The sequence below is a fragment of the Hemitrygon akajei genome, chromosome 1 (genome assembly GCF_048418815.1).
Source record: "Hemitrygon akajei chromosome 1, sHemAka1.3, whole genome shotgun sequence".
Taxonomy (NCBI): Eukaryota; Metazoa; Chordata; class Chondrichthyes; order Myliobatiformes; family Dasyatidae; genus Hemitrygon; species Hemitrygon akajei.
This window is the reverse complement of record NC_133124.1, coordinates 41733700-41761375: the sequence shown is the minus strand read 5'-3', so window position 1 is coordinate 41761375 and position 27676 is coordinate 41733700. Positions and strand designations below refer to the sequence as shown.

Sequence of the window (27676 nt, the reverse complement as noted above, 5' to 3'; positions counted from 1 at the left end):
GAATCTGAGGAAGCTGAATCCACTGAGATCGCAGGAAAAATTGCTAATTATCCTTGCAGATCAAATGTTACTTGTCATTCCAGACCTTGCTGCATTTTGGCATAAACTACTTCATCATTTCAGGAATTGTGAATGTATTTAACAGGTCAATCATCATTGAAGGCACCCTCAAATGGTCTAGAATACAAGAGCAGGGATGTGATGTTGAGGCTTTATAAGGCACTCGTGAGGCCTCACCTTGAGTACTTTTGGGCTCCTCATCTTAGAAGAGATGCACTGGCACTGGCACTGGAGAGGGTCCAGAGGAGTTCACAAGGATGATTCCAGGAATGAAAAGGTCATCATAAAATGAACATTTGATGGCTTGGAGTCTGTACTCACTGGAATTTAGAAGGATGAGGGGGAATCTCATTGAAATCTTTTGAATGTTGAAAGGCCTAGACAGAGTAGATATTTCCCATGGTGGGAGAGTCTAAGACAAGAGGGCACAGCCTCAGGATAGAGGGGCGTCCATTCAAAACAGAGATACAGAGAAATTTCTTTAGCCTGAGGGTGGTGAATTTGTGGAATTTGTTGCCACCTGCAGCTGTGGAGGCCAGGTCATTGGGTGTATTTAAGGCAAAGATTGATAGGTTCTTGATTGGACATGGCATCAAAGGTTAAGGGGAGAAGGCCAGGAAATGGGGTTGAGGAGGAGAAAAAAAAGGATCAGCCATGATTGAATGGCGGAGCAGACTCGATGGGCCAAATGGTCTAATTCTGCACCTATGTCTTATGGTAGGAGTATGATTATTAAAGAAGCGATTAAAAATGGTTAGGTCAAATTCATTGCTATTAGGAGCATCTGCAGCGATGTTCTTGGGTTAAGGTGAAAGGCATCCAGCAAACAATTGGCTGCTCTAACACAACATTCTTGTTATTACGTGGCAGGACTCCAACAAGCGTGGAGACTTCCCATTAATTTCAGTTTACCAGTCCTGTTTGATACCACATTTCATCAAGTGCTGCATTGACTCTTTTATAATCTCAGGAATTCAGCCGTTTGTCTATGTTAAATGATAGTACAGTCTGGAGCTGATTTCTGTTGATGAGATCCATTGTGTGTACGGATTAACAGTTCAGTATTAAGTATTACTTCATGGCATAGTTGACAAAACCTTCCAGCACTTTGTTGTCATCTGAGCATTAGCCGATGGGGCAGTTATGGGCTGGAATGGATTTAGACTTTGTGGAAAATGGCCACTTTGGCAGATATATGTCAATATTGCAGCTGTACTGGAGCATCTGCACCCTGTAGGCTTCAACATTTCTTGATATTGTATGGAGAGAATTGGACTAATTGAAAAATGATTCTGTTATAGTGGGAACTGGGGGCAGGTCAAAGTATATCAAGCACCTCACTCTTCTGGATGAAGATAGCTTTGGTAATTTTGGAACATCCATTCACTTCTGGTATTTGAAGACCCATTCATTTTTAGTGTTTGATAACTCCTTTGAGGTAATTTGATTTCTTATGGCACTCCATGCAAATTTTTGGAGCTTGACTCCTGATAGTAATCTCCACGTCAATCTTTTCCCATTATATTCTAAGCATTTGTCTCTCTTTAGAAAGGGGATATCCCTTCTAATTTGGAACTTCCATACCAAGCCTCCGTGTAGTACTTAAGAATGTTAGAACCTGTTCTCTTGCATCGGTCTTCAAAGATTTCACGCATGCTTTGGTTATAAATCATTTCCTGAAAGCTGGTCAAGTCAAAATAATTTTCCTCTTTCAACAGAGAAGATTTGCTTTAAACTATGCTCAGTAACTCAGGTTACTGGATCTCTGCTGAAGTGGACAATGTAAATTATGAAATGATGTGTTACCTGTATTCCAAGGTACAGAATAGATTCAAACCATATTGTAATACCTGCATGTACTTTCAACAAATGTTGGGTTTATTCTGAAATGGGCTATTGACTCCGCTTGGACAGCAAGAGTAATATAAAGACACGACGCCAGGCAAAGGGGCTCCAACTGAGGCAGGCAGGAGGACCAGAAGGCCAGAACACACGCAGTAACGATGACAGCTTCTTGCCATCAGAGTAAGTAGTTCGTAACCCTTTCCTTTGCAGAAATGGGTTCTTCAATGTCTGAGACAAAGCAACAACTGAGTCTGACATTCGACCTCACAGTAAGAGTTTAAGAGTAAGTTGAACTTATGCAAGGAGTGATCAAAATATTATACCGTTCGCTCTCTACGTATCAAAAATATTGCTGTAGCTGTACCGAACAGCATTGTACAAAAGCATTTATCTTGCTCATAAAACCACAGCAGTGTTATGTGCTTGGGGCCACTGTTGAAATGAGCAGGAAACTATCAGTCAAGAATACTATTCTAATTGGGAAATGAAAGTGAACATTGTTTTAGCTTAAACTTACATGGCATTAGGTGATGTGAAGGTGGTTGGGTAGAGATAGTAGGACATGGTTTGCTGTAGAACCATTTTCATGTTAATTCTCATGCATTAGGCAACCTCCATACTGAAACCCACTTAGCTACGTAGCATGCAGATGATCCTTAAATGACTGATAATCAGAAGAATTTTCCCTGCTAACAGCATTAGTAAAGTGCTCTTAGTAAGAAAAGCAGCTCTTCAGTACTTGAGAGTAGAATTAATTCCTATCCTCAGACAGAGTGGGTGTGGTAATAGTGTTAAAATTTAGCACAGATTCCTCACTATTATTCCAAACACAAGAAATCCTGCAAATGCTGGAAATCCAGGTCGACACACACAACATGCTGGAGGAACTCGGTAGGCCAGGCAGTATCTATGGGAAAGAGTAAATAGCCGACGTTTTAGACTGAGACCCTTCATCATGATGAAGAATAAACTGCTTATTCTTGCTTACTCTTTTCCACAGATGCTGCCTGCCTGCTGAGTTTCTCCAGCATTTTGCGTGTGTTGCCCCCCGCCCCCCCCCCCCACTATTACTCCCAGGGCTTGTGGAAATGTTGTAATTATAATGTCCTATTGGGCACAGGTGTGCCATACATGTTTTATCAAATAAAACTTAACTGGTGACAGGAAGAGGACTAAAAAGATATGCAAAATTATTTTTGTGGGGTTAGAGGTGTGAAACAAAGTAGGGTCTCTGGCACTGGCTAAATTTTTTACTGTCCTATTTACCAAACCCTCCTACATTTCTGTATGTCAGATACCTGACATCTTCTAGTCCTGAAGTTGGTGAGCTGCAATGGAAACCTCCAGGAGACACGCAATTCACCAGATGTGTGTTAGTGAAATTGAGCACTTGGAATGATATAGTCCTCCCATAGGAGGAATTGGGCAGTCATTCCATTCACTACGCAAGCCAATCACTTGATGGTTCAATTATTCCTGCAGCTAATTCTGATAACAATGTTAAAAATTCACCTTCAATAATGATGCAACACTGGTACAAGCAGATTAACTAACAGGCGAAAATCTGCAGATGCTGGAAGTTCAAGCAACATATACAAAATGCAGGTGGAACTCAGCAGACCAGGTATCACCTGTGTAAAAGATTACAGTCAACATTTCAGGCCAAGGTCCATCATTAGAACTGGAGAAAAAAGATAAGATGTGGGGGGGGGGGGGGGGGAGGGGAGGAAGAAATACAAGGTGGTAGGTGATAGGTGAAATGGGGGGGGGAGTGAAGTGAACAGCTGGAAGTCGATTGATGAAAGAGATAAAAGGCTGGAGAAAGGGGTATCTGATAGGTGAGGACAGAAGCTTGGAAACGGATCTGGAAACCATGTGGTACAAGATGGCAGCGAGGACATGTTGAAGACAGGCTGCCCTCCGACACTTCGACCATGTGCTCACCCAGACCAGCTACCCACAGCCACGTATCCTTCCTAGCAACATGTCTTTGCTGCCCATCTTGTACTGTATGGTTTCCAGATCCATTTTCAAGCTTCTGTCCCTCTCTTTCACTAGTTGACTTCCCAGCTCTTTAGTTCACGCCTCCCCCCTCCTGGTTTCACCTATCACCTACTACCTTGTATTTTTTTACTCCACTCCCTCCATCTTCTTACTCTGACCTCTTATCATTTTTCTTCAGTTTTGATGAAGGGTCTCGGCCTGAAAGGTTGACTGTTTACTCTTTTCCATAGATGCTGCCTGGCCTGCTGAGTTCCTCCAGCATTTTGTGTGTTGTTGCAAGCAGCTTAACTGCTCGTTATGCTGTACACCCACAACCCAATAATCAAGCAGGTGCGTATTGGACAGACTCGCATATATTCCCTTCTACAAGGTAAATTTTACACCTAATGGCTGATTAATTTTTCTGAGATTGCATTCAAAATATCTTTTAAGATGCCGCCAGATTTGAAATGTTAAGTCTATTATCAAATGTTGTAAAAACAATAACAGTGATTACCAGTGGTTTAAATATGGTATCACTTTTGCTTTTTAGTCCAATAAAATAAATTTAATCACTGATGGACATTTAGTGCTGATAGTGATGTGAAGTGCTTATGAAACAAAATGGCTCAACATCACCACAGTACTCTGCTTTTGAGGATGAGCATAGATTTTGTCCATTTATGGTACCTGAATACACAGGCTCAATGTGTAATGGCCACATGTTTTCAATATTAAATGTGATTAGTTGAATCATAGAAAACATAATTCTTTAAAACACTTGCAGAATATGGATGTTTAAATATATTGCAGTAATCATATATCTGATCTCAAGTAAAGCGAGTCAGTTGAAATAAAATGAGAAAGCTGTGATCCCTTGTCTCTGCTGTCTGAGCACCGATGAAGAGTAAATGATTTGATTGACTTGACTGGACATAATATTAATGGAATTACTGACAGCACGGAGAAAAAGACATTGGTTTCTGGGCTCAAAGGATTTGTCAGCTGCCTCAGAAGCATGATTCTAGCTCTTCACAATCTTGCTGCTCCTAATTCAGCAGGACAGGCACATAATTAAAGCAAATTAACTATTTACAAATGCCACTAGTACCAGGGGAAGGACAACATCAGCAGGAAGAATAAGTGGGAAATTAAATTCTTCTCACTCTATCAGCTCTGCCCTCATATAGCATATTAGCGGTAATTTTGTGAAGTATCAACCGCAGAATAAATACCATAGGTAAAATAATTAGTTTTTGCTATTGAGTTAAACTGTTTGAGTTAAGGTTACTGAATATAAATTATGCAGCTGAAAGCAAACATATGTTGCAGCACTCAACAATTGCTGATGTTACCTGATCATTAATTTGTGGATCAGTAAATGAATCCATGGCAATCAGCTACTTCTGCAGCTGGTTTTATGGTTTGAAATAAAGAAAATCACAGCCTGTAAAAGGGGGAATGCTTTCCAATATGACCTTTAACTGTTTATCTGAGATAGACCACATCAACTGTATACTAAAGAATTTTTAATGAAATTAATTAGAAAGCATACTTCAAGAAAATATGAGCTGCATTGGTATGACCACAGATCTCAGAAAAGAAAATGAGGGAGACAGCTAAAAAAATACGTTGCATTATACATACAAGATGGAGGATAATATGAAGGAGGAAAGAGTGAAGGAGTGGAAAAGAAGAAACTGGGAAAGAAGAAAGTGATGGAGGAAAGGCAAAAGTGGAATGGAGTATTTGGAGGCTGTGAAAGAAATAGGTAATTGTGGAGAGAAAATAGAATTTGAGAAAAGTACAAATGTGGAAAGGAGTACAGTTAAGAATTTGTTACAAATTGCACATTAGCTGCTGAGTGTGATGGATTGCCTATGCAAACCATTTTTTTTAATACGAATGTTTATGTTTGTTTTTCTGAACAGGGTACAAGCTGATTCAGTGAAGGATCTGTGACTTAAAATATGGATTTTCATTTGATTCTATCTCATGCTGTTGATATTATCCCAAATTCTGATAGAATAACACTGTCTCTGCAATTTGATTGCCTTTTGAGTTGATCCTAATTTGCTTTCACGTCGTGGCAACTGTCTGAACACCAGGCAATTCTTCAGAGCAGAATTGTTTCCACTATTCTGTGAAAGCTGCATTTGATTCTCATTACCTGATTCAGTTTAATTAAGAACATAATTGTTAATATCAGTCAAACCTAACAATTTATATGACAAACAGAACAGAGCTTTTAAAGCATTTTAACACTTTACAGTGCTTTACCCATGGTATTTATTTAGCCCTTTTTATATTATCCATCTCAAAATAAAGGTACTGCACTATAATTTTGAAGGTGGATTATATTCTGTGTTTATTTGTACCATGTAAAATGCTCTGCTGCTTTTATAGTGGTTTACTGCATCTAGCTAATGTGGAGTTAAGCACACAAATAATGACTTAATTGTAAAACTGTAATACCAACATGATGTCTCACTAGCACAATCACAAGTTGTAAAATTAGGAAAACAATATTGCAATTTAATACTAACATTGCTAACAATCGGGCCTCACAATTCTCCTCCCATAAACTGTTTCTATGAGATGGAAAGAGTGTATAATTACATATTAGCTGCTTTAACTATTTTTCCCATGGTTTGGCTAAACTATGTAAAATAAAGGCAATTTAAATAAATGAAACAGCACATATCAACAAAACATAGATCTGTCCAAATCAGAATCAGGTTTATTATCACTGGGGAAACTGGATGTTATGTGGCAGCAGTACATTTCAATGCATAATTTAAAAACTATACATTATAATATATATATATTATAACATATATACATAAAATAAATTAAGCAAGTAGTGGAAAAAGAGAGCAAAGAATAGTGAGGTGGTGTTCATGGGTTCATTATTCATTCAGAAATTTGATGGCAGAGGGGAAGAAGCTGTTTCTGAAAGCATTGAGTGTGTGTCTTCAGGCTCCTGTACCACCTCCTTGATGATGGCAATGAGAAGTGGGCACGACCTTGGTGCTCAGGGTCCTTAATAATGGATGCCACCTTCTTGAGGTATCATCTTTTGAAGGTGTCCTCGATGCAGGGGAGGCTAGTGCCCATGATGGAGCTGGCTGTGTTTATAACTTCCTGGAGCTTTTTCCAATCCTGTACAGTGGCCCCTCCATACCAGACGGTGATGCATCCAGTTAGAATGCTCTCAACAGAGAGCATTTACCACCAGATCTGCAGGGCAAATGCTTATAAGTGATGTTGAGGCCTAAAATGGCCTACTGTTAGTGGGCCCATTCCACAGTGTAGATATCGGATGTATTCATAAAGTTTTGCTCAACCTTGGCCCTGAGCAGAATCTAAAATTGGAATGCAGCGGGATTTCCACTGTAAGGCCATAGTAATAAGTTTGCATCTGTGTTATCCTCTCCATCTTGCTGGTCCTTCAGTGCCAGCTGATCAACACGGATCTAGCAGCGCTTCCCAGCGAGCTATTTCCTTCTTGTGTTTAAATTTGATTTGATAATGCTGCCAATGTAGTGTGTTAGGTTGTTTTGCCATAATAAAGGCAGACTAAGTTATTCTTGTTAATGCGGCCTCACATAAATCCTGGGGGAGCAGGAATTGTTGGTTTTGATGTGGTTTTATGTCACAACAAAGGTTCAGAACGTGGGCAACCTTGACATTTGCTGTTCCAGCAGACAACCTGTTCTCTTATCTTCAACACCTTGTACAAGGCATTTGAGCATTTACTACCACCCTGGAAACAGGCACTAATCATGGGTTTAGCATAATTAGATTCCAAGCTAGTTACCTCGGCTTTCATAAATTGTAGAAGAATACCAGAACTGCGGTGGATTACATGACTGTTTCTTTACATTCAGGTGATGTAACAATAGGACTAAGACACAATGTTATTGCTATATTTTAACACATAAATAACTTGAAAAATTAAATGCTAAATATATTTCAAAAAGCTTTAAAACACTTCTATTTCTGCTAATATACCAACAATGAACTGCAAACTTGTCAAAGCTGTCAAAAAGGAGCATATGAGTGAAGTTTGCCACACAGATTTTTCCAGGAACCAAGCCAATATAGAACCTCCCAGAGGGGCTATAATGATGCGAACAAAGCAATAACATAAGAAACCAGGAACAAGAAATGACTGTTCATCCCATCCAATTCATCTGCTGTCCAAATTTAAACTACAACCAGGTTAAATCATTTTCTTACTTGCCATGCAAAGCACAGCGTTCCTTAATTTAAAGAACTTGCATTCATACTGCATTAGTTACAGCCTCCAAAGATTTCAAAATACTTCACATTCAATGATTTGACACCTAAATATTCCTGCAATGTACACAAACACCACAAACACGACAACAAGCATGCAGCAAAATCCTGCGAGAAAAGATCTAACTGTCCAAGCAGTCTGTATTATGTTGGTTTAGAAATGGGCTGTAGGAGCATTTTTGCTCTTCCTCAAATAACGAATCTTATATTTTCACCATAAGTGGGTAGGTTGAGTGGGCCTTGGCTCAAAGTTTTACCATCACTGAATGCACAGCATTTCCTCTCCACTACACATTTCTGACATTTTGACTTTTGGAGTGTCCATGCACACATCCATATTTCTTGGCTTAACATTTTGTTCCCTCAAGCATTTAGAGTGAAATAGTTTTTAAAAATCATATATGGGAAGTGGGCAATATTGGTTATTCATAAACACAAGAAAGTTTGCGGTTGCTGGAAATCCAAAGCAACACACACAGAATTTTTTTTAATAGTTTGATACAGCTAAACATCAACTATGTTGGTGTTGGACTGGATTTGGATATAGAAAAAGAGTGGTGTATTTCCTTCAGTAAAGTATGGCCAATTGTACAATGTTTTAAAATGAATTCAAAGTTTCAGACTGCAGTTATGGGACTTTGAACTGACATTCTTTGGATTTGCTAATGTAATATAATCATAACACTGCCCTCTCTAAAATAGTTTAAATCCATAAACTGAATTTAAAGGGGAGAGGGTTCTAATTGAAATAAAGCTGATACATCATAATTAACAATATTCAGTGACTGTTAGTGAGTAAACACAGCTGTGGTGTACATATAGGAACCTCCCACAAATGGTAAATAAAGTAAATGCTCCATTAACCATATTTTCAATAGGATTTGTTAATGTTGCAATATTAACATGGGCAATTAATCTTCTAGCAACGATACCACAGGATCTTTGATTTTTAACTGTGAAGTATAGGTAAAAGTTCATCTGAAGGCAATGAGTCTTGAATGAACCAAACCATATTATTTGAGGCAGAGAAGTGGTATAGCTAGCAGATCTACTGCCTTGCAACTCCAGCAACGTGGGTTCAACCTTAACCTCCTCTGCCGTCTGGGTGAAGTTTTCACATTTTCTTTATGACTATGTGGATTTCCACTGGGTACCCCATAATACTCACACATCCCAAAGAGATGTGTGTTGGTTAGTTAATTGGCCCAGGTGAATTGAACCTAGTGTGTAGAATATTGGGGGAGCTGATGAGAATGGGTTGCATAACATGTGATTAGTGTAACGGGTAGTTTGATGGCCAGTGTTGATAGCCCAAAAGAATTAAATGAAAATCTATAGTTCTGAAGAAGAGAGAGTGTGATACTGGATCATCTATTAGGGAACAAAACAGGGCAAGTGACAGAAGTGTATGTAGGGGAACACTTTAGATCTAGTGATCACAATTCCATTAGTTTCAAGATAACTATGGAGAAGGACAGGTCTGGTCCTCAGGTAGAGATTCTAATTTGCAGAAAGTCCAGTTTTGGTGGTATCAGAAAGGATCTGCCAAGTGTGGATTGGGATAAGTTGTTTTCTGGTAAACGCATGCTTGGTAACTGTGAAGCCTTCGAAAGTTAAATTCTGAGAGTACAGAGTTTGTATGTTCCTGTCAAAATAAAAGGCAACGCTAAAGGGTTTTTAGGGAATCTTGGCTTTTGAGAGACATTGAGGTCCAGTTTAAGAAGAAAAGGAGGTGCATAGCAGGTATAGGCAGCAAGGAACAAATATGTTTCTTGAGGAGAATAAGAAATGTAAGAAAAAACTTAAGAGGAAAATCAAGAGGACTAAAAGTAGGCATGACTTCGCTCTGGCAGACAAGGTGCAGAAGAACCCCAAGGGTTTCTACAGATAGATTAAGAATAATAGGATACCAAGGAACAAAAATGGTGCCTCAAAGATAAGTGTATCATCTATGCATGGAGTAGAAAGAGATGGGAGAGACCTTAAATTAATTTTTTTTTGCTAGGGAAATGGACAGAGTTTATAGAACTGAGGCAAAACAGCAGTGAGATCTTGGAGTACATACAGATTACAGAGGAGTGGTGCTTACAGTCTTGAGGCAAATTAGGATGGATAAATTCCTAGGGCCTGACAAAGGTGATCCCTTGACCTTGTAGGAGGCTAATGCACAAATTGCAGGGGCCCTATCAGAGGTATATAAAATGTGCTTAGCCACGGGTGATGTGCAGGAAGATTGGAGGAATGCAAATGTTGTTCTGTTGTTTAAGAAAGGCTCTAAGAATAAGTTGGGAAATTATAAGCTTGTGAGCCTGACATGAGTATTGGGTAAGTTACTGGAAGGTTTTCTAAGGAACTGGATATATATTTGGATAGATGGGGACTGATTAAGGATAATCAACATGGGTTTGTGGGTGATGGGCCATAGCTAACCAAATTCATAGAGTTTTTTGAGGAGGTTACAAGGAAAGTTGATGAAGGAAAGGCAGTAGATGTTGTCTACATAGAACATAGCAAGGTCTTTGACAAGGTCTTGCACGTGAAGTTGGTCAAAAAGATTCAGTCACCTGACATTCAGGATGAGCTAGTCAACTGGATTAGACATTGGCTTTGTGGGAGAAGCCAGAGATTGGTAGCAGATGGTTGGCTCTCTGACTGGAAGCCTGTGACTAGTGGAGTTCCATGGGGATCAGTGCTGAGTCTTTTATTGTTTGTCATCTACATCAATGATCTGGATGATAATGTTGTTAGCTCGATCAGCAAATTTATGAATGATATCTATTATTGAAAGTGTAGTTAACAGCAAGGAAGGCTATCAAAGCTTGCAGCAGGAAAAATGGACTGAAAAATGGTAGATGAAGTCTGAGGTGTTGCACTTTGGGAGGACAAATCAGGGTAGGACTTACATGGTGAGAGGTAGGGCACTGAGGAGTGAGGTAGGACCGAGGGATCTGGAATGCAGATCCGTAATTCCTTGAAATTGGTGTTACAGGCAGATAGGATTGTGAAGAGACCTTTCAGCACAGTAGCCTTCATAAACCAACGTATTGAGTATAGGAATTCGGATGTTGTGTTGAAGTTGAATAAACACTGGGGAGGCCTAATTTGGAGTATTTTATCCAGTTTTGATCACCTACCTACAAGAAAGATATCAATAAGACTGAAAGTATACAGAGAAAAATTATAAGGATGTTGTTGAGTCTTGAGGAAAAGACTGAATAGATTAGGTCTTTATTCCCTGAAGCATAAGAGAATGAGGGGAGATTTGAAAGAGGTATACAAAATTATGAGTGGTGTACATATGGTAAATGCAAGCAGACATTTTCTACTGAGGTTAGGTGACTCTAGGAATAGAGATCATGAGTTAAGGGCAAAATGAGGAATGTTTAAGGGGGAACATGAAAGGGAAATTCTTCAGTTGAGAGTGATTAAAGTCTGGAATGAGCTACCAGCAGAAGAGATGGTCGTGGAATTAATCTCAACATTTAAGAGAAGTTGTGATAAATACATGGATAGAAGGTGTATGGAAGGATATGGTCCAGCAGGAGGTTGATGGGACTAGGCAGAATAATAGTTTGGCATGGATTAGATGGGCAGAAGGGTCTTTTCTGTGCTGTAGTGCTCTATGACTGTATCTCCTGCCCTAACATAAAAGTTGTATTCTCTATTTCAAGTTGAATCACAACTATTTTAAACAGTAAGAAAAATTAGCAGTTTATTTATTTACTTATTTATTTATATCTCTTTTTTTGTATTTGCTCAGTTTGTTGTCTTCTGCACTCCGGTTGAACACCCAAGTTGGGAGATCTTTCACTGGTTCTGTTATGGTTATTATTCTTTGGATTTATTGAGTATGCCCACAAGAAAATGAATCTCAGGTTGTACATGGTCTTATATATGTACTCTGAAAATAAATTTATGTTGAACCTTGAACTTCAATTGGGGCAGGATTTTTTCACTATTACCCAGATTTAGGTGAATGTAAAACTAATCAGAGTGTAAAATCAGAACAGGAGACCCCAGGTGCCGTACCCCTATCATTTTCCAATATCATCAGACAAAATGCAGGATATCACTTTAGGAGTGATAAACATTCAGAATGTCTTTCCAAATATGAATGGTTTGACACTAAATCCAAAGCATGAAGCAAGCAGGACTTCCACTTAACTCGACTTCAACAAACATTTCTTTATTCCAGGGAAATAATCTGTACTTGGCCTATACACAGAAACTTCATGAATTATTTAGGCATTAAACATTGCGAGCTAAATACTAATCAATTGGACAAAGCGTGTTCTTACTTGTTTTTGTTCTTCACCTAAACCATCCCACATTGAGGCAACAATCTTTGAAACTTCACCAAAAGTGGCATTTGGATTTTGACCTTTGATGGCTGCTTGAGTATCACGAAAAAATAGAGCATAAGCCGACACTGGCTTCTGGGGTTCATTTGGATCCTTCTTCTTCTTCTTTTTTGGAGTTTTGGGTTTCTTTCCCACATCGACAGCTGCCCGCTTTTCAGCACCATTCATCTGTTTTATGAAAGAATCAGACTTTAATTAATCAATAGGCCTATTTGCATTTAAATTGATACGATCTTTCTTAATATACTGAGAAGTAGATCAACTATTATCCAGTGACTTAATAATGATTTTATGGAGTTTCTTGGCGGTATTACAATGTTTTTTCCTATTTTATGGAAAGTTGTTTATGAAACTCTATTAAATCACATTTACATGTTGTGAATTTAAGTAGGTAAATCAAGTTGGAGAAAGTCATTAAAAATGAGTGCAGTACTCTATATCCAGAGCAGGAATCAAATATTTTTATCTATTAATATGTTTGGAACTATTCTGTAATCTGCTATGCAGATATGTTGCCATTAATTTTTTTAGTTGTTCTGTCAGCTAATAATATGGAAAAGGTGAGGTAAGCATGCTTTACATTCATATGATAATTTTAATCAACGTAATTTCTATCTACAAGTCAGTTTTGAGGTAATGTTTTGGCTTGGCTGAGCACCCAGTAAAATGGAATAAATCTAATATGATCAGCCTAGAAGTTTGCAGTTAAATAGACAACCACATTGGCCAATTATGTTACAATAATGTTAAATTATAATTTTCTTTATTGCAAAATACCAAACATATAGTCTACAAATGGCCTATTGCTCTCTGAGAAAATGTGATGTTAAATATATAATCTACACAGTTGCAATTCTCTTCAATACAACAGGGAAAATCAGCAATATCTGTATACATATGATGTAAACAATGGATTAAAATTAAAACAATTTTATGATGGGAAACCTTCAACAGCATTTACTATGAAAACAATTTGTTGTATTTTCATGCAAAATATACTGTGAAATGCTTTGTTCAAAGCAACTGGTATGATCATCTCCTAATTTTGCTGTGTAATTAAAAAATCTCTGGGATTACTGTCCATAAGATAGCGATGCTGCAATTGTATGGTAATTATGAGAGAAAAACATTCACATTTTTACTTTTGCTCCAGTGTAACATTTCATTGTTAAAAAAGCATGCAGCAGTTTAATTTAATAACTAAATAAAACTGAACGTAAATCAGAACAGCAATGTTAAACATACTCTTTTAGTAGTATTCCCTTTGTTTTCTCTATCTCTCCTCTTTCCCTTCTGCAACTGAAAACCAACTTGTTTTAGCTCTTTCTCAGTTCTGATGAAGGGTCATTTACTGGAGCATTAACTATGTTTCATTTTCCATACATGTGGCCTAACCAGCTGATTGCTCTGACATTTTCTGTTTCATTGCGAAACCCAAACTATAGCATAACATATACACCATGAGCGTCACTCATAGATATATAACTGCTGCTAGATAAATAAAATGTCATTTCTCTCCTGCAGCAGAATTTTGGAAAATTTCATCAAAATGTACATTGAAAGGTTTCCTTTTCAAGAGTGGCAGAATATTTTCCAAAAGATCTGAAAGCAAACATATTAAGTAAAAGATTGAGCAATTTTAAACTCTGCCTCATTGAGTATTCAGTGGGAATATGTACATTTTCAGTCTGTGAACCCAAGTAAGGTATTAGAAAATGCTGAACTTGGTCTTTACTATATATCAACATATGCTCTTTCATAAGGTCTTGGAAACAGGAATCCTGGCTACTTTTTGATATCTGTCTTTAAGAACATTACTGTACTGTTGTAGTGGTAGAAATAGCGTTATTTGAGAAAATCTGGAATCCTGCAATTCAATGTATGAACATGTTCTGCTGTGCTTGAGGTATACTGTAAGGAGAGATTGGATAGACTGGGGTTGTTTTGCTTTGAGCAAAGAAGGCTGAGGGAGGACCTCATGGAAGCTTATAAAACTAGGTAGAGCATAGATAAGGTAGATAGTCACAGTCTTTTCTGCATGGAATGGGAGTCCAAAATTAGAGGGCATAGTTTTAAGGTGAGAGGGGAGATTTAAAAGGGGATAGGTGTATGGCAATCTGCCAGAGGTAGTGGTAGAAGCAGGTATAATTACAACATTTAAAGGAAATTTTGGCAGGAAAGGTTTAAAGAGATTGGACCAAACACAGGCAGATGAGACCAAGATACAGCATACATGTTGTATGGCATGGATAAGTTTGGCCAAAGGTCCTGTTTTTGTGTCGTATAACTCTGTGACTCTGTTTTGGTTGCCCACTGAGTTCTTTTAAAACAGTTTCATGAAACCTAATGTCAGATATTTCTCTCTGAAATAAAATCAACATTACTTTAGGATGCTGCATAGTTTTGAAGCCCAGTTGATATTTTTATTTTCCGTGAAATAGAAAATCACACAATGTGAAAGGAGGGTAGAATGGAATGATAATTTGTTTTTTTTCTGGTTAAAAAAGCAACACCTTCCCTTCTAATCAAGTTTCAGTTTAAGGTATTTTCCAACCTGCTGTACAGTGCTGTGCAAAACTCTTAATTATAGCTAGGGTTCATAAGAGTTTTGCACAGCACTGTAGTAATTTTATTTATTGCACTCTACTGCTTCTATATAAAAAAAACAAATGTCATGACATACGTGAGATTGATAAACTCGATTCGGATACAGGTCTCTACTGTAGACTGAGTGGGAAGAATGCAGGGGCAAGGGAATCATGGTTAGGAAAAGGGGAAGGGAGAGGGAATCACCACAGAGACATTCTGTAATGATCAATAAGCTAAGTGTTTGGAATCAAATGACCTTGCCTGCTATTTCAGGGCTGGGTGTGTTTGCAATTGCACCACCCTCTGCCCCTGGCATTCCTTCTCCGATACCTGTCCCGCATCTCCCCCACTGAGCTCCACCCTTGCCATTCCCAACATACTTTGCTCCCACCAGATTTACAAACTCGCTCTTTGATCTACATTGACCAATACAGTACTGCGCAAAACCTTGGGCACCCTAGCTATATACATATGTACCTAAGACTTTTGCACAGTACTGTAGATGGTCAGGCAGCATCTGCAGAAAAGGAAACAGTTAATCTTTCCCAGTTGTACCACTGAGAATCTGAGTCACAACTGGAAGTTGCAGGAAAAAGTGGCAAGGGGTGGGGGGGGGGGGGGGGTCAATATGGCAAATTGAATACCTGTGATAGGACAAGACCAGATCAAATGAATTAAAGGGGCACTTGGTTAATTTTTTTTTAACGTAACATCTGTTTATCTGTGTTTCTAATAATATGGCCGTGGAATATGCCCAACAAATTGAGCTGCACTAATGGAGAAAGAAATAAAACTGAGCCAATATTATTATCTGACTTTCTGGGCAAATTCCACAGCCCTGTTATAAGCAACACAAAATGGCCCCAGAAGGGTATTTACTCCATAATTGTCCTATTAGCCTATTTGACCAAACACCCCTCCAGCTACCTTTTATTCAGCTTAAAATTACCACCTTTATTTCTCCTTTTGATGAAGGGTCTCTGAATTGAAACACTGAATGCTTCTCTTTCTACAGATACTGCCTGACCTGTCTTCTGTTTCAGTATTTGCTGGTTACCTACTCAATGTATTGGTAACAAAACTCAAGATAAAGAACGAAAAAATTACATCATGTATTTAATTGAAAATAGTGATTCAATTGTGAAAAAAGATCAGGTTTTGTTAGCTAAAACTAGCACTTATCTTTACCCATTTGCCTTCAAATTGACTCTTTTTCCCCTATTAAACTTTATATGGTATCCTTTCCTTATTATAATTTACTTAACATTCTCCTGCCATGGGGGAAGAGGGTTTATACCATTTGAGATTAACATCATTTGATGATTTGTATTCTGTTACAGCAAAATATTTCAGTTTCACTTTGAAGTATTTTAGTTTCTCTCAATGCGTTAGCAATATAAAAGATCAGTTTTTCCACAGTTAATATCTGGTTAGCTGTCACAGTACACATAATAGCACTGGTGATAAGCAAACCAAAGCTAGGTAAGGTGGTGTACAGGGGAACTGGTTTCAAATAGAAACAGATTTGGTATGGGAATCAGAAACTGTGCACAGATTTTCATGAGAGTGAAAAAGAGACAATTTTAATTTCTGAGTGCTCACTATGCATCTTATTTCCTTCCCAGCGATGGTTCATCTGATCTGCCAATTTCACAGCCCAATTACTTAAAACTGAAATTTCAACATGGGCTGTTCAAAATCAGAAGAGTTCTATTTCCTAAAAGCAGCATCTTTGCAACTTTTAAGAACATATGTCTTTTTTTGACTGAGCCTAAAACTCTAGACAAATTCTACCTATCCTTTACTAAAACTAAAGCAGAGAACCAGCAGAAGAAATAGTGTGAGTCGCCACTTTCAGCTCTTCAGAGCATTTCTCTGCAAGTTTCTCACCAGAGCTGAAGTGGGAAACCATAAAAAAAAAGCCCCACATAATTTAAAAGCTATTCTCTTCCCATTGTCAAAATGTAGTACTGAGCACCTATTATAAAGAATGAACAGACAATTCAGGTTGTCTTATTCTTCATAGTGTTTCTCTTTGTTGTTAAGTTGTTGGTTTGACTTTGTTCATTGCTCAGTGTAATCACGCAGTTTTCTCCATCTGCTGACAGAAGAAAATGTTTTTTTCTCTCTCTCTTATGTTAATTTTATTACATTGCTAGATGGACCATGAGCCTTAAAATCACACTCAGGATTCCGAAGACCACTTTAGCTTATTAAATACAAACTTAATGTCATCAAGGTCTAGCATTCAAATAACTTTCAGGAAGTGATTTCAGTTGTTATTTCTTTGTAAGTTAGTCCATTTTTGGAAATTAATGTTTTTCCACTTCACACACTTCTGTGGTTTTCAATTTCCCACACGACTTTAAGAAATGTGCAGGAAATTAAATGTGTTACAGGAATCTATTAAAAAAATTGTTCTCTTCTTCACATTCATCAGTACAACAAAAGAAACTTCATATGAAAGCCTACTTGTGTTTAAAAGAAATATGAAAAACTAATTAAAGATAATTCAGCATATGCATTATTACCACAAGTATGTGGAATAAACTTTCATGTATTTTGTTTATACCAGTTTTATGAACAGCAGCTAACAATGAAGCAACACATACAAAATGCTGGAGGAACATCAATGGAAATGAACAGTTGATACTTTGGGCCGAGACCCTTCTTCAGGACTGAAAAGAAAGGGGCAAAATGTCAGAATAAAAAGATGGGGGGGGGGGGAGAGTGGATAGCTAGAAGTTGATAGGTGAAGCCAGGAGGGTGGGAAAGATAAAACGCTGGTGAGGAAGGAATCTGATAGGCGAGGAGAATGGATGATAGGGGAAAGGGAAGGAAGGGATGGGCGGGTGAGAAAAGCTAAGGGACAAGAGTTTGTGAAAAGAACAAAAGGGGAAGGATAGGGAACAATAGTTTTACCAGAAGGAGAAATTGATATTTATGCCATCAGGTTGGAGGCTACCAGACAAAATATAAGGCGTGGTTCCTCCACCCTGAGGGTAGCCTCATCGTGGCACAAGAGGAGGCCATGGACTGACATATCAGAATGGGAATGGGAATTGGAATTAAAATGTTTGGTCACTAAGGAGTTCTGCTTTTGCTGGATAGAGTGGAGGTGCTCGACAAATGGTCCCCCAATTTACGATGGGTCTCATCAATGTACAGAAGACCACTTCGGGAGCATTGGATGCAATAGATGACCCCTACAGATTCTCAGGTGAAGTGTTGCCTCACTTGGAAGGACTGTTTGGGGCCTTGAATGGAGGTGAGGGAGGAGGCGAATGGGCAGGTGTCGCACTTTGGCCGCTTGCAGGGATAAGTGCCGGGAGGGAGATTAGTGGGGAGGGATGAATGGACAAGGGAATCATGATGGGAGCAATCCCTGTGGAAAGCAGAGAGTAGTGGGGTGGAGGTAAAAATGTATTTGGTGGTCTGATCCCTTTGGAGATGATGGAAGTTGCAGAGAATGATGTGCTGGATGTGGGGTGGTAGGTAAGAACAAGAGGATAGTGTGAAGATGGAGTGGACACAGATGTCTGGGGAAAAGGAGGAGATGTGGGTGAGGGAAGCAGCAATAGTGGAGGAAGGTAACTCTGTTCTTTGAACAAGGAGGCCATCTCTGATACCTTGGAAAGGAAAGCCTCATCCTTGGAACAGATGTGGAAGAGACAAAGGAACTGAGAAAAGGAAATAAGCATTTTTACAGGTGACACGGTGGGAAAACAGCCATGGAACTCAGTAGATTTAAAAAAGATCAACAGTTTGTCTCCAGAGATGGAAACAGAGATCTAGAAAGGGAAGGGAGGTGTCAGAAATGGACAAAATCAATCTGAAGTACCATTTTTAATGGCGGTTACAGGTTTTATTATAGTTTACAATAATTATATTTTTCTAAAGACAGGGGTTTGTCCAGCTTCTTTTCCTAATTTTAGATATTTATGTTTAAACAGTGAGTGGGAATGATACAATTAAACTGGTTTGGAACGAGGATGAAACTTAAGAATGTTAAATTAACAAAGATGACTTCACAGATGAATGGACTTTGGACTAATGATAGTTCTCATCAGTTTCCAAATACAGTCTAGCTCAGTAACTCCTCCAAGTCATTGTATTGGAAGCTTTACGTAACGGAGCTTTACACACCTTGGATGTCTCATCCGTTTCATCTTCATGGACTGAGCTGGATGGTGATGGAGTAGCGGACTTGCTTCCTGGTGGGGATGGTGAGCTGTGTTGGATAGCATTTCCTCCCATATTAAGACCAAGTTGTGCACTGAGTTGTGACTGGTTTATAGTGGTCAGCTGACCACGTTGCATTATTCCCGGGTGTCTGATATCTGTAGATCGGATAGCAGATCTCATAATTGACATCTGTGGGTGAGCACTGTAATGAGTAGTTTCTGTGTTTCCCAGATCATGCATCTGGAAAAGAAAATGATGGTGGTGGGGAAATAATAAATAAATAGTACTGAAGAAAAACACACATTTTGAATACTGAGATGGATGGTTTTGATTACGATTAAATCAATCTTGTATGCTTTACTGACATAAATCCCACAAAAATTTCAAGTATGCAGTTTATTAAAAATTAATTTAAAAGCATACAGTGAAAAGAAACCTGTACAACAATTGTTTGCTATCGAAGGAGCATTAGTGATTAATTTCTGTGTAACTATCTAAACAATATGCAACTTTTCTGCAAATTGCACAATATTTTAAACAAGCAAACAGATGTCTTACAATCACCATCTTAGAAAACAACAGCCTGTTGCCTGAGGTGATATTTTCCATTACACACACTTTCAATACTAGTTCTTATAATAGAAAAAACTAGAAGACTTTGTATTGTGTTTTTTGTTAACTAGATCTGGTGTGATAATGAGAGATCATTTTCCTCATGCATTTTAAAAATGATTTAGTGAAACACTGTTCATTTCACAGAAACATTTCAGAAAACACAATGTCTAAATGATCATATGTATGAAATAGAATATTCTCATATCAATTGTGATCATGTAAGTATGCCATTAAAAAGTAACTGCACATACAGTAGCTCTATTGAAATTCTAGTTATCCAGATGGAAGCAAACAATGCAACTTAAAGAGGTCACATGAAAACTACTTCAGCAATGATCTTATCTTTGCTACATACTCACGTTGTCTGGGTCAATAATGACTCCAAGCCAACACCTTATGCTTCTGAGAGTAACACATATAAAATTGAGACATAGAAAAGCTCAGCACAGAAACAGGCCATTCAGCCTTCTAGTCTGTGACGAACCATTTAAACTGCCTACTCCCATTAATGTGCACCCGGACCATAGTCCTCCACAACCCTACCACTATCCAAACTTCTCTTAAACATCGAAATTGAGCTCACATACACCACTTAAGCTGGCAGCAAGTTCCACTCTCTCATGATCCACTGAATGAAGATGTTTCCCCTTATGTTTGCTTAAATCTTTCTCTTTTCACTATTAACCCATGACCTCTATTTGTAGCATCACCCAACCTCAGGGGAAAAAAGCCTGCTTCCATTTACCCTATCAATACCCCTCATAATATTGATTAGCTCTATCAAATCTCCCCTCAATCTTCTACGTTCCACGGAATAAAGTCCTAACCTCTCCAATCTTTCCTTATAACTCAAGTTCTCCAGTCCCGGCAACATCCTTATAAATATTCTCTGTGCTCTTTCAACTTTATTAACATCTTTCCTATAGGTAGGTGACCAAAACTGCACACAATATTCCAAATTAAGCCTCACCAATGATTTAAACAACTTCAACAATACATCCCATCTCCTGTATTGATTAGATTAAATGCAACTTTATTGTCATTGTGCCGAGTACAGCTACAAAGCCAATGAAATTCAGTTAGCATCTAACGAGAAATGCAAAGAATAGTGTTATTTACAAAATAACTGCGAATAATAAGCGCTACAGCATACAAATATAAAAGTACTGAGACAGTACAATATGGGTGCAATACTGCGTAGCGCTGTGATGTGAGGTTCAGCAGGGTCACAGCCTCAGGGAAGAAGCTTTTCCTGTGCCCGCTGGTGCGGGAGCAGAGGCTTCTGTAGTGCCTACCGGATGGGAGGAGAGTAAAAAGTCCATGGTTAGGGTGAGATGCATCCTTGATAATGCTTTTCGCCCTGCCTAGGCAGTGTTTATGGTAGATATTCTCAATGGTGGGCAATTGAGTGTCGATAATCCGCTGGGCAGTTTTCACCACACGCTGGAGTGCTTTGCAGTCCGATACGGGACAATTACTATACCACACTGAGATGCAGTTGGTGAGTATGCTGTCAATGGTACAGCGGTAAAAGTTCGTCAGTATCCTGGGACAGAGGTGAGCTTTCTTGATGCTCCGCAGGAAAAAAAATTATGAAGACCAATGTGCCAAAAGCTTTCTTTACGACCCTATCTACCTGATAAAGATTCTGAAGAGGTCCTGGAGAAGGGTGTCAGCCCAAAACTTCGGCAGTTTATTCCCCTCCATAGATGCTGCATGACCTGCTGAGTTCCTCCCAACACTTTGTGTGTGTTACTCTGGATTTCCAGCATCTGTAGTATCCTTTATGTTTATTATAATGTTATCGACTGCTGCTCTAATATAGCTAATTCAATCTTTTGTGTCATTGAGCTCAGCACTCAGCTTCATGTAACGCAATGTACTATTTTTAACTGCCTAAAGTTAATTATCACTTCCATTCACACTGATCCCAAAAACCACGTCTCAAATAGCATACAAATCATACACTGTAGTGCTGAGACTGCATGGAGCCTCATGAAATCCCATCCCAAAAAGCTTTACAGCCACTAAATCTTCTGAATATATTTGCTGCCATTTTTTGTCAGTAAACAAAGGGACATAGACAAAGCCCTTGTTTCAAGAATACAAAATAAACAAAGCTGCACGTGACCTTGATAAATAAAATTTGTGCTGGGAAGAGTCGTTTCATGAACATTTGTATACCCGTTGGAATGTGCACGTGTGACAGCATACAGCTCGGGTACCAAAGTTCTTTGCAACGATGCAACAGTTGTAAAATTCCTTAAACAATCAGTATTCTTCCCTCATCCAATTTGTCAAAATGAAAAATAATGTCTTTACTCTTGTGAATATTTGCTGTAAATTCAAATCACAGACACCTTCTTACATAGAGTGGCTATACTTCTCATAACTACTTGAGCTGATTGTCAGTAGCCGAGAAATAATCTGACAATTTATTTATGCACAATGCAAATGATATAAAGGAAATAGAGGTAGAAGATCTTCTCACTCTCAGACTTTCACAAGGTTTTTTTCTAATATCTACGTCTATAATATTTCCACTAATAAGGTGAGGCTTGTTTTGAATATTCCACAGTGAGCATCATGAATTCTTGTAAATTAATTGTGATCACAAAAAAAAATGGGCTCTGTCTTGAAGGAGATTTCCAAAATAAGATAGGGGTTTCCAACCTACATAACAAGACAAACAACATAGCTAAAATAAACACCCATACGATGGGTTAATTAAGGTCAACCTTCCTCAGACCCTGTTCTGTTGCTACAATTAGCAATGGTACCATATCAACTACATCCAACAGCAGAGCAGTAAATCTTCTCAAAGTGCTTCACAGAGGTGCAATAGAAGCAAATTTCAACTCTCAGTCATTAGTCATTGGAAGTGATCATCAAAAGCTCACTTAACATCAATTTCAGGGTGCTTTTTAAGAAGGGAAGTAGATGAAGATTCTTTGTTGGGCCTATGCTCTCACACGGCAGTTAGATCAGTAGATCTAACACAAAATTTAGGATGCAGGAAAAGAAATCACAACTCTTTTTTATAATTCACTGTTAAATTTTTAACCAAGAACTAGATTCTAATTGAAGTCAAGCTGTTCCCGTACACCAATTCTCTGATACTTATCCAGAGCAATTAAATATTGGTCACAATTTTTCCATACAAATAGGCAAAATGAATGAGCGAAACACAGGATCTGATCATTGCAATAAAGTGCACTGGTTAGAGGCTTTACAAAACCGTCTGGCTTGGGCCTTTGGTGGGGTGGGATTTTGAACAAGGCACTCTGAGTGCAGTAGTCCTATTGAGCAAGCAAGCAAAGGAGTGCTCCTCCTGTTTCTAAGGCAACAGAAATATAAAAAACACACACACATTTTATTATTGTTTAATATTTGTTAGGCAGTCTCTGTTGGTGGATTCTATAAGCACTGATTGGGCAGTTGTGGACGCAGCAAAGCTGAAAAGTGCCAGACATATACCACCAAGCTCAAGCTCAGTTTGGTTGTCTGGGTCTGAAATAGGTATTAGAACAATTGGTTATCACAAGGATTACTACTTGTGTTAAGTGACTGCCTTAGAGACTTGTAAATAACCAGAAGTTCAGAACTACAACTACAAATTCTAAATGCTGCCCTCACCTGCATCTGCCCTCATCCCATTCTCCCACCATCACACTGGGGGACAGAGTTCCTCTTGACCTCACCTACCACCCCACTAGCCTCACCGTCCAGCACATAATTCTCTGTAATTTCTGCCATGTCCAACGGGATCCCACCATCAAGCACATCTTTCCCTTCTCACCACCCCTCCTCTACTTTACACTTTCTGCTGGGATTGCTTCCTATGTGACTCCCTTGTCCACTCATCCTTCCTCATTGACCTCCCTCCTGGTACTTATCCTTGCAAGTGTTACAAGTACTACACCTGTCCCTACACCTCTTCCCTCACTCCCACACTTCCACTCAGGGCCCCAAACAGTTCTTCCAGGTGAGGCACACTTCATCTGCGAGTCTGTTGGGGTTATTTACTGTATCTGGAGCTCCTGGTGTAGCCTCTTGTATATTAATAGGACACCACTTAAATTGGGAGAGCACTTTGTTGATCATCTATGCTCCATCGACCAAAAAAGCATGATCTTTTGGTAGCCACCCATTTCAATTTGACTTCCTATTCTGACATGTCAGTCCATGGCCTGCTTTACTGTCATGATGAGGCCACACTCAGGTCGGAGGAGCAACACTTTATATTCCATCTGGGTATCCTCCAACATAAGTTTCTTCAAACTCCCGGTGATTCTCCCCCGCCCCCCCTTTCACCATCCCCCATTCCATTTCTCTCACCTTATCTCCTTACCTGCCCATCACCTCCCTCTGGTGCTCCACCTCTTTCCTTTTGTTCATGGTCTTCCATCCTCTCCTTTCAGATTCCCCCTTCTCCAACTCTTTATCTCTTTCATCAATCAACTTCCCTGCTCTTTACTTCACACCCACCTCTCCCCTGGATTCACCTGTCACTCACAACTTTATACTTCTTCCTCCCCTCCCCCTACCTTCTTATTCCGACTTCTCCTCTTTCTTTCCAGTCATGATGAAGGGTCTCAGCCTGAAACATTGAGAGCTTACTCTTTTCCGTAGATGCTGCCTGGCCTGCTGAGTTCCTTCAGTATTTTGTCTGTGTTGTTTTTGATTTCCAGCATCTGGAGATTTTCTCATGTTTGAGAAATTCAGAACTCATGCTCTACATGATATCTCTCCCAAACTGTCATTCTTGTTTAAAATTAGAGGGTCTTGGCTCAAAACGTCACTCTTTATTTCTCTCCATAGATTCTGCCTGACCTGCTGATTTCCTTCAGTTTTTTATATGTGTTACTTTGGATTTCCAGCATCTGCAGAATCTCTTGAGTTTATTCCTATTTAAAACCACATTTGTATAATTGTAGTCAATAGGAATACATGCATGCTTTGTCACTTTTTGCTGAGCTTAAACAATATGGAAGAATGTCACTACAATTTATCAGCAATTCTGTTACTGCTGCTGATAGTCCAGAGCCACTTGTGGATGTCCAGTATGGAAGTGCTAGTTCAGTTCTGAATTTATCCCATTTATTCCATTTAGCATGGAGGTAAGTCACACAACGTGATGGAGTGGCATGAAGAAGACAGTGGGTCTCCTCCAGACATCCCAGTTTCCTCCCACAGTCCATAGATGTACAGGTTAGTAAGTAAATTGGTCATTGGTGTAATCGAGTGCTGCAGGCTCATTGGACCAGAATGGCCAGTAACTGTGCTGTATCTCTGAAATCTAAATCTAAAATATAAGTGGAACTTACAAACTCCCTTAATTATCATGGAAAGATGCATCTATATCCAGTAAAGACCATAAGTCATAGGAGCAGAAGTAGGGCATTCCACCCATTGAGTTTGCTCCACCATTCCATCATGGCTGATTTAGTATCTCTCAATTGATCATGGGGAACAAGGACATGGCAGACCAATTGAATAACTACTTTGGTTCTGTCTTCACTAAGGAGGACATAAATAATCTTCCAGTAGGGGAATAGTGGGGGACCGAGGGTCTAGTGAGATGGAGGAACTGAGGGAAATACATGTTAGTAAGGAAGTGGTGTTAGGTAAATTGAAGGGGTTAAAGGCAGATAAATCCCCAGGGCCAGATGGTCTGCATCCCATAGTGCTTAAGGAAGTAGCCCAAGAAATAGTGGATGCATTAGTGATAATTTTTCAAAACTCCTTAGATCCTGGATTCGTTCTGGAGGATTGGAGGGTGGCTAATGTAACCCCACTTTTTAAAAAAGGAGGGAGAGAGAAACCGGGGAATTATAGACTGGTTAGCCTGACATCGGTGGTGGGGAAAATGCTAGAGTCAGTTATCAAAGATGAGATAACAGCACATTTGGAAAGAGGTGAAATCATCAGACAAAGTCTACATGGATTTGTGAAAGGAAAATCATGTCTGACGAATCCTATAGAATTTTTTGAGGATGTAACTAGTAGAGTGGATAGGGGAGAACCAGTGGATGTGGTATATTTGGATTTTCAAAAGGCTTTTGACAAGGTCCCACACAGGAGATTAGTGTGCAAACTTAAAGCACACAGTATTGGGGGTATGGTATTGATGTGGGTAGAGAATTGGTTGGCAGACAGGAAGCAAAGAGTGGGAGTAAACGGGACCTTTTCAGAATGGCAGGCAGTGACTAGTGGGGTGCCGCAAGGCTCAGTGCTGGGACCTCAGTTGTTTACAATATATATTAATGATTTAGACGAGGGAATTAAATGCAGCATCTCCAAGTTTGCAGATGACACGAAGCTGGGCGGCAGTGTTAGCTGTGAGGAGGATGCTAAGAGGATGCAGGGTGACTTGGATAGGTTAGGTGAGTGGGCAAATTCATGGCAGATGCAATTTAATGTGGATAAATGTGAGGTTATCCACTTTGGTTGCAAGAACAGGAAAACAGATTATTATCTGAATGGCGGCCGATTAGGAAAGGGGGAGGTGCAACGAGACCTGGGTGTCATTGTACACCAGTCATTGAAAGTGGGCATGCAGGTACATCAGGCAGTAAAAAAGACAAATGGTATGTTGGCATTCATAGCAAGAGGATTCGAGTACAGGAGCAGGGAGGTTCTACTGCAGTTGTACAAGGCCTTGGTGAGACCACAGCTGGAGTATTGTGTACAGTTTTGGTTCCCTAATCTGAGGAAAGACATTCTTGCCATAGAGGGAGTACAAAGAAGGTTCACCAGATTGATTCCTGGGATGGCAGGACTTTCATATGAAGAAAGACTGGATCGACTAGGCTTATACTCGCTGGAATTTAGAAGATTGAGGGGGGAATCTTATTGAAACGTATAAAATTCTAAAGGGATTGGACAGGCTAGATGCAGGAAGATTGTTTCTGATGTTGGGGAAGTCCAGAATGAGGAGTCACAGTTTAAGGATAAAGGGGAAGCCTTTTAGGACTGAGATGAGGAAAACTTCTTCACACAGAGAGTGGTGAATCTGTGGAATTCTCTGCCACAGGAAACAGCTGAGGCCAGTTCATTGGCTATATTTAAGAGGGTGTTAGATATGGCCCTTGTGGCTAAAGGGATCGGGGGTATGGAGAGAAAGCAGGTACAGGGTTCTGAGTTGGATGTTCAGCCATGATCATTCTGAATGGCGGTGCAGGCTCGAAGGGCCGAATGGCCTACTCCTGCACCTATTTTCTATGTTTCTATGTTTAACCCCATTCTCCTGCCTTTTCCCCATAACTTTAGACACCCTGACTAATTAAGACCCTATCAACCTCCGCCTTAAACATACTCACTAACTTGACCTCCACAGTTGCCCATGGCAATGAATTCCATAGATTCACTGCCCACTGACGAAAGAAGTTCCTTTGTATCTCTCTTCCACATGGACATCCCTTTATACTGAGGCTGTACTCTCTGGTCCTAGACTCATCCACTATTGGGAACAATCTCACCACATCTAGGTCTTTCAATATTCAAAAGGGTTCAATGAGATTTCCCCTCATCCTTCTAAACACCAGTGAGTACAGGCCCAGAGACAACAAATGCTTCTCATATGTTAACCCTTACATTCCCAGAATCATTCTCGTGAACCTCCTCTGAAACGGCTCCAATGCCAGCACATTTTTTTCTTAGATAAGGGACCCAAAACTGCTCAATATACTTATATTCCAAATGCAGTCTGACCAATGTCTTATAAGGCATTAGCA

The 27676-nt window shown here is 39.3% G+C and overlaps 1 protein-coding gene across 3 annotated transcripts in view; it reads right to left on the bottom strand.

Annotated features, from left to right (window-relative positions):
* The window catches only part of tox (thymocyte selection-associated high mobility group box), a 250536-nt gene that overhangs the window by 23336 nt on the left and 199524 nt on the right, over nucleotides 1-27676 (bottom strand). For 2 of the 3 annotated variants that reach the window (XM_073041893.1, XM_073041897.1), the window contains exons 4-5: nucleotides 19287-19565; nucleotides 12489-12719 (exon numbers count right to left, since the gene is read on the bottom strand). In XM_073041893.1, coding sequence (XP_072897994.1) covers nucleotides 12489-12719; nucleotides 19287-19565 — 510 coding nt within the window. The remainder of the gene's footprint in view (nucleotides 1-12488; nucleotides 12720-19286; nucleotides 19566-27676) is intronic. The other variant, XM_073041901.1, reaches the window with a different exon arrangement.